Raw genomic sequence first — 7,849 nt, 5'->3', positions numbered from 1 at the left:
ACATCAAGGCCCTACTTTGAAAAAAAAATATAAAGTATAACTGGCTGGAAAGATGGCTTAACGGTTAAGGCACTTGCCCGAGAAGCCTGTCTGAAGTTTATCAGCAGGGCTGCAGGCCCTGGCATGCCCATTCTCTATCTGTCCTTTTCTCTCTTTACAAATAAGGCTAACTGCTATATCCACCTTTTCCTGAGCAGGGTTGTGTACCCATACTCAGCATTCTGACTGACGACTGAAACCCTGCCCAGCTGAGACTAGGATGGGCAGGGAAGAAACAGGTTCTTACTAGGAGGCGCCATCTCTTCTCCAGATAGAAAGTGCCAGACACAGGTCCAGGGGCCACTGCCCTAGATATCAAGTTTATTGTGCTGTTCTCACATTCCAAACCCAGCCCCTCTCCCACTGGGGGACAGCAGCAGGAAGGGTTTTCACAGTACCTGCATGCCTCCTTACTAAGCTTCCCCTGGAGCCCTTAGTCCATCTGTGGTCCAATGAAATGCAGCAAGAGACAAAGGCTGAGGGGAAATAGGAATCTCCGTGGGAGAACAGGAGGAAGGACTGGAGAATTTGATATTCTCCACTTCCTAAACTCTAGGAGGACAGAGGTCAGCAAACAGTCCATGCCATCCAGCCCAGCAGGCTGGGGAAGAGGAAGCTGATGTAACTCCAGCACAGCTGGGCTTGCAGTTCAGGTGCCAGAGGTGTAAAGGGAGGAGGAAAAAGGAGATTGGGACAGCAACTTAAGAAAAGCTTTCTTTGCAGATTCAAGAAAGGAAACTTTTTGGAGTTAAGACAGAAAAAATCTTGGGATAATTTTCCTCCCCCGCCCTAGGTCTTCAGGAGCAGGAGCAGCAAGGAACGCCTCTTCACACCTTCAATCCAGGGGGCCATTTAGTGGCTGGGGGCACGGGCCTTGTGAAACAGGTATACAGGACGCTGGAAGCCTGGGGAGAGATACACAGTTAGGAGGCAGCTGGCCTTGATCTTGGGGCTCTACAGGGCCTGGTTGTATCCTCTCACCCAGGATGGATCAGCCTCCCCCAACAAAATAAGCTTATCTTACCTTTGGACGTGTTGTGAGGTGTGGCCACAAGCTCGTAGCTGGAAAAACCCACCTCTGGAGATGTCAGGTAGGAACTGAACTGTTCTGGCTTTAGCTGGATTCGATAGTAGTTCTTGTAGATTGTTTCCTGGGGAGAAAGGCAGGGGTCCACTTCAGCTTGCTGCCTCCTCCCTTGCCCAAGAATAATGTCCACCCAGGAATCCCTTTCTCCTTGCTCAGAAACTCTGAGTTGGGTAGTATATATGTGCGTAATTCTAGCTTCTCAGAAGGCTGAAGGCAGGAGGATGGAAAACTCAAGGCCAAGCGTGTGCTACAGAGTAAGGTTGAGGGCAACAGTGGAATCCGGTCTCAAAAAGTAAAAAGGGCTGGGGATGTAGCTTAGTGGTAGACCATTTGCCTAGTGAAGAGCTTGGGGGTGTGGCCCAGCAGTAGACTACTTGCCTAGGGTGTGGCTGTTTAGTGCTTGCCTGGCACATACAAGGCCCTAGGTGCAATGTTCAGTACCGAGCCAAAAAAGTCCATTTCCTCGTCTCACCCAAAGGATGATTTATCCCTCATTTCCATAGATACCCAACTCACCGTTAGAGTCTTTCTCTTGCCATAAGAGGACCAAGGTTGGGGCTCCAGGATGAGGATGCCCCCAGGACGCAGGTGCCGGTAGATCCTACGGAACATGCGCTTCAGTCCCTCGTCACCCCAGTTCAGGTGCACCCACTTAGTGAGGCTGAGGCAGAGCACCACATCATACTCGGCTGACTGGGCTTCCACCAGTTCTTCTCGGTCCAGCACATAGTTACCCTGAGGACAAGGATTACAGGGGAGGTCAAAGGGGATGAAAAGAGCTACTGGCTTGCATACCCTGAGATAGAGTCCTAAGTAATGTCACCTTCAGCCTTTGGTGATATTCTTTTCTGGGGCTCCTCCCTATGCCCTAATAGGGCCTTTTGTTCAGTCTCATGTTCTTACAATTTCCTGCCTCTGCTTCATTTTAGTACTAAATCAAAATAACACTAAAAAGGAAGCCTAGGTAATTTTAAAGTTGAGCAAATTATCCAAAACATTTTGCCAACTGGAGTCAAGAGACTACATGCCAAATGCAGTGAGAATGAGAATGCTGAGGTGTTTCCATGATTCTGTCCTATTCCTATTTCTCCCAACAGGGCCCCACAAACACAAGACAGTGACTCCATGTTATTTAAGGGAACCTACCTAGTCCAGAGCTCGGGAAGACTGATGGGTCCTTTCCTATGGCAGGGGCCTACACTTTCTCCAAGTGTAATCAAGAACCCTTGGGCTGGGGAAATGGCTCAGCAGTTAAAAGTACTTGTTTGCAATGCCTGCTGGCCCAGGGCTTATTTTCCCAGTACCCATGTAAAGCCAGGTGCACCAAGTGATACATGCATCTGGAATTTATTTGCAGTGGCAAGAGACCCTGTTGTGTCCATACACATTCTTTCCTTGTAAATAATTAAAACCAAACATCCCAGATCCCTTAGGAAACCTCTTCTAGAAAATAAATTCATGGGCTGGAGAGATGGCTTAGCGGTTAAGCGCTTGCCTGTGAAACCTAAGGACCCCGGTTCGAGGCTCGATTCCCCAGGACCCACGTTAGCCAGATGCACAAGGGGGCGCCCGCGTCTGGAGTTCGTTTGCAGTGGCTGGAGGCCCTGGCGCACCGTGCCCGTTCTCCCTGTCTCTATCTGCCTTTCTCCCCCTGTCACTTTCAAATAAGTAAATATTTTTTTTTTTTAAAAAAAAGAAAATAAATTCATCATGGCCCTCTGTGAAGACATTTCTTCAGTAACCCATGGCAAACATTGCTCCAAGCAGCATAACTGCTTAATGGCAGGAGCTACGTGTGCAGTCAGGGGCAGATATGCCAGGCTAAATAAAGTACTCTCCCCTTCTTGAAGAATCCTTTTTGATTGCCCCCTCCCAGTTTCTAGGGTAAGCATGGAGAGACGTTACAGTCAAGCAGACTGGGTTCCTGACCACTGACTCTTCAATGAATGTTAGGAAAACAAGAGGCCAATGCAAACAAAGCCCCTGCCCCTATCAAAGAACAAAAACGACAAATATTGGTCTGCCACTACCGTAGTCTCCCCCACCTCCCAATCTCACGTTCCCTCTGTAGGTCTGAAGACAAGGCTGCATCTGGACTGAATCTCCTGGTGAGCAGTTTTGGCCTCCTGGGAGGGAAGGTGGACAGGTCTGGCCTAATATAGTCCAGGCCGAGAGAGCTGGACAAGAAATCAGCTCCTATACCAGGGATGAGGAGCCTTGCAGCCATGAGAAAGGACCCGGATTAAGAGCAGGAAGACAGTGAGATCTCACTTTCCAGGTTAGAGGAGGGAGGCACCTGGCACAGGTTCTCTATTCCAGACTGTTCTCTTGAGAAGCTGGTTCTTGTAGGAAGAAGCAGATGCAAGGACACATCTCTGGGTTATGACCTTCCCCTGCCACATTTCTATTTAATCTTATCTTCATATCTGGCCCCTATTCCAAGTCTTTGCACCCTCTTACCGTGACGAAGACCACATTGTTGGGGAAGACGGATGTGTCTGCTCCATCCAAGGGCACTTGGGGTGCAGCGATGGGACCCCGGGTGGCTGTCAGCGAGGCTGGGAAGGAACTCCTTTTTCGGACATTGGCAGTCCCTTCCTCCCCTTCTGTCCCTGGGTCCCCCTCAGAAGTCTGTGATGGGAGGCGAAGCTCCTCAGACAGGTAGTGTCGGATGTTCTGGCGGGCGGAGTGGATGAGCCAGGGATCTATGTCCAGCCCCACCATGCGGGACGGGCCCCACTTGCAGGCAATACTCAGGGTTAGATGGCCCACATTGCAGCCCAGGTCTAGGACGTCTCGGCCCCGAAACCACTCAGGCTTCAAGACCTTAAGTCGCACATCCTCACAGGAAGGATTTCGGTACCCATAGTACTTGCAGTAATTCCCATACTGGTACTTGCGCTGTTGTTTTTTGAAGGCTGCTGCAGGTAGTGGGTGGTGGTGGCGGCTTCCCCCACTCCCTCTGCCCTTTTCCTTGGCACCCTGGCCTCCACCCCTAGCTCCTGCCTCCGACTTGCTGGAAGTCCTGCGACGTTTCCGATGTCGGGAGGAGGAAGACGAGGGTGCAGAGGTAACTGAGGCAACAGAAGGGGCTGAGATGGAGCCTGAGGAGCCCTGCAGGGCAGATGGGAGGGGAGACACGACTTCATCCCTGCAGTTGATGGCTGTGTTGAGTTCATAGGGTTGGGGGGCATCCCGGCTCTGGCTCCTGTGTCGCTGCGGAGGCTGCTGCTGCTGTTGTTGTTGTGGGGCCCCCTCCCCGTGGAGTGAGGGGGTGAGAGGGTGTGCAGGCAGCACGGCGTGGCCATCGTTCCCTCCAGATGCCTGCTGCTGCTGGTGGTGCGATCCCCGGTGTCTATGCCGCTTGCGACCAACCTTGAGCGGCGAAGCAAGAACTACGTGGGCCTCGTCAGTGCAACTATTGAGACTGAGCGGGTCAGTGATATCTTTGGGGATGAGGATCTCCACTGGATCTCGCCCCTTGGCCGGAAGTGGGGATGACTTAGGGGTCTCCGCATTAAGTGCTCGACTCACTTCCTCGTCCAGGAGGCTATTCAGGTTCAGCGGATCAAAGATGTTGCCCCCCAGGAGGAAGTTGGAGGGCAACACGGAGTCACAGTCCGAATTCACCCGCCTGCGCCTCTTGAAGGCCGGATGTTTGAAGCCTCCACCTCCGCCCCCTACGTTACAGCTATTCCTCCTCTTGCCCCCGCCTCCCCCGGGGGGCCGGTGGGGCTGGTAACCGTTCCGAGGTCGCGGAGGGGCGGGGGCACCCAGTTCCGTCCCGCCCCCTCCCCGGCGTTCCTCCCCGACGTCCGGGGGAGCCGCTCGCCCCTGGGGTTCCGTCGGGCGGGCCTCGCCGGGCGCCGCGGGCTGCGCGTGGGGGCCGCCCCCTCGGGGCTGCAGCGCCGAGCCGTCCCGGGGGCTGGCGGCGGCGCCCAGCGAGCGCGCGCGCGGCCCGGGCCCACGTTCTGTCAGCACCCCGTCGCCGAGCTCCCCCGAGGCGGCCTCACGGTGCGGCTGCACCCCGGGGCCGCCCCCTCCGCCCGACTCCTCCGTAAGCGGCGGCGGCGGCGCGGGCACCAGAAACGGTTCCTTCTCCGCCGCCATCTCGATCATTTCCTCCCCTTTAATTTCCGTCCCAGTTGACAGTACCGAAGGAGAGCAAGGGCGCGGGGAGAGGGAGTGGGGGGGGCTTCACCTCCACCCACCCACCACCCCCTTTCCTTTTCCTAGCTACCCACTCCCTTCCACACCCCCACCTCACACACTCTCTTCTCCCTCCCCCCCCCCTCGAGTGCGCGCGCAGCTCGGCTTCGCCCAGCCTCGCGCCTCTTCCCCACAGCGCGCCTCACTCGCCCGCGAGACCAAAACAAGATGCCCGCGAGACCCGGACAAGCCCGGGGTAAGAAAAAAAAAATTCAACCGCGCGTGCGCCGACCCCCTTCTCTCCACCCGGCCGACACTTAAAGCCACACGGCCGCGAGCGCGCACGCACGCACGCCCGCCAGCGCGCGCTACCGCCGTCCCCGGAAACGCGCGTGCGCACTCCGCCACCACCCAGGCTGCGCGCGCATCGGAGTACGAAGCAACTTAACGGCTCCGGGAGTTTAAATATAACCCCCTTTCCGTCAGTAGATCCTCTCCCCCCCCCTCCGCCGCTGCCGCACACCTCACGCCCCCAGCTCCACACGGGAGACCCTACTTCCCTTCGTGGCTACGTCCGGCCCTACTGAATATCCTTTGTCTCTGCCGCGCGATCCCACCCACCATAGGCGGGGGGGACGGGGAGCTGGCGTGAAAAGGTCTCCTTGACACCCGACCCGTGTTCCCGAGGAATGAGCCTCCGCCGTCTCCGCCCGGCTCTAAAACCCAACAAACCTCCCTACCCCGCCTCCTTCCTCCCGCCCTCCCCCCCCTTCGCCGCGACGCGCGTGCGCACTCCCTTCTGGTCCTTGCGCGGGTAGGAGGAGGCCGCACGTGCTGGAGCTGACGCCCCGCCTCCCGGAGGGGGCGGGGCGCGTGACGTCGCTTCCTTAGATACGCGCCGCGTGCGTCAGCACGAATCCAGCGTGGTGGGTTTCCCCGCGGCCAAAGGGGCGGGGCCTGATGAATTATTCATGAGGAGAACGCTGCCGCCGTCACCGCCCCCCGTGCGAAAAATGTATTCAAAGTACGCGAGGGGACCCAAGGCGCTATGCGCTTGACCTAAAGTCTTTCTTAGTCAGCAAAACACTACGAGGCCATTTTAGCTCACCACCCCCACCCCAGAAGAAACAGTCTCCGGATTGAAAACAATGATTAAAAAGCACGAAAACAGGAAAGTGCGTCCAATTTTCTCTTCTACCGAAAAGGTCCAGTCGTTCTTTTCGTTTCTCCGCTTCCGCCCCGCCGCCAGCACCCGGAGACACCACGCCTGGCTCCCCACCTGCAACACCCACGTCCAGGCGCCCGTGGAGAGCACGGGCTTGCGCGCCCTCGCCCAGCTTCGCGCGGGCTGCGTGGTGATGGGTGGCGGGAGCTCCCTGCCTACAGGACACATGGCTGAGAAGAGGACCGTAGCGGGGCGCTCAGGATAACCTTAAATAAAACATCAAAATTGTGTGTGTCTGTGGGGGGGATGCTGAGGAAGAGATGGCTTGGCGGTTAATACGCTTACCTGGGAAGCCTAAGGACCCAGATTCGATTCCCCAGGACCCACGTAAAGGCAGAGGCAAGGTGGCTCATGCGTCTCGAGTTCGTTTGCCGTGGCTGAAGGACTTGGCACACCCATTCTGTCTGCCTCTCTCTTTCGAATAAATAATTTTTTTAAAAAAATGGGGTTGCAGGCCCAGAAAGCCAAGCGCCACATGTTCTCTCTCATATGTGGATCCTAGCTACAGATGACTGGGCTTATGCGTGAGAATGAAAATACTTAGTAGCAGAGGCCAGTAAGTTGAAAAGGAGACATAAAGGGTGGAGAAAGGAAGGGAGGAGGATACTTAATAGGTTGATATTGTATATATGTAATTACAATGATTGTAATGGGGAGGTAATATGGAGAATGGAATTTCAAACGGGAAAGTGTGGGGGTGGGGAGGGAGGGAATTACCATGGGATATATTTTATAATCATGGAAAATGTTAATAAAAATAAAAAAAAAATGGGGTTGAAGAGATTGGCTCAGCGGTAAAAGGCACTTGCTTGCAAAGTGTGATGCCCCGCGTTTGATTCCCCGTGTAAAGCCAGAGGCACAAAGTGGCACATGCATCTGGAGTTGTTCGTTTGCAGTAGCAGGAGTTCCTGGTGCACCCATTCTCTCTTTCTTTGTATCAAATAAATAATATTCTAAAGATATTAACAGGGCTGGAGAGATGGCTTAGCGGTTAAGGAGAGATGGCTGAGCGGTTAAGGTGCATGCCTGCAAGGCCTAAGGACCCAGGTTTGATTCTCCCGGGCCACGTAAGCCAGCTGCACATAGTGGCACATGCGTCTGTAGTTCGTTTGCAGTGGCTAGAGGCCCTGGCGCTCCCATTCTCACTCTCTCTTCCACACTCTGTTTGTAATAAATAAATAAAAATAAAGCTTTAGCTGGGCGTGGTGGCACGCCTTTAATCCCAGCACTCGGGAGGCAGAGGTAGGAGGATCGCCATGAATTCAAGGCCACCCTACATAGTGAATTCCAGCTAAGCCTGAGCTAGATAGAGTGAAACTCTACCTCGGAAAACAAAACAAAACAAATAA

General features: G+C 54.7%; 1 protein-coding gene across 1 annotated transcript; it reads right to left on the bottom strand.

Annotated features, from left to right (window-relative positions):
- Positions 1–331: 331 nt before the first annotated feature.
- Mepce (methylphosphate capping enzyme) lies at positions 332–5,357 on the bottom strand. Its single transcript, XM_045144357.1, has 4 exons — positions 3,587–5,357; positions 1,643–1,861; positions 1,064–1,190; positions 332–944 (listed from the first exon to the last, which is right to left on the bottom strand). Exons 1-4 carry the CDS (start codon positions 5,243–5,245, stop codon positions 892–894), a joined length of 2,058 nt encoding a protein of 685 aa, XP_045000292.1. The 5' UTR covers positions 5,246–5,357; the 3' UTR covers positions 332–891.
- Positions 5,358–7,849: the final 2,492 nt, after the last annotated feature.

Source organism: Jaculus jaculus, chromosome 2 (assembly GCF_020740685.1).
Source record: "Jaculus jaculus isolate mJacJac1 chromosome 2, mJacJac1.mat.Y.cur, whole genome shotgun sequence".
Lineage (NCBI taxonomy): Eukaryota > Metazoa > Chordata > Mammalia > Rodentia > Dipodidae > Jaculus > Jaculus jaculus.
The sequence above is the reverse complement of the archived record's forward strand: the minus strand, read 5'-3'. Positions and strand labels throughout refer to the sequence as shown.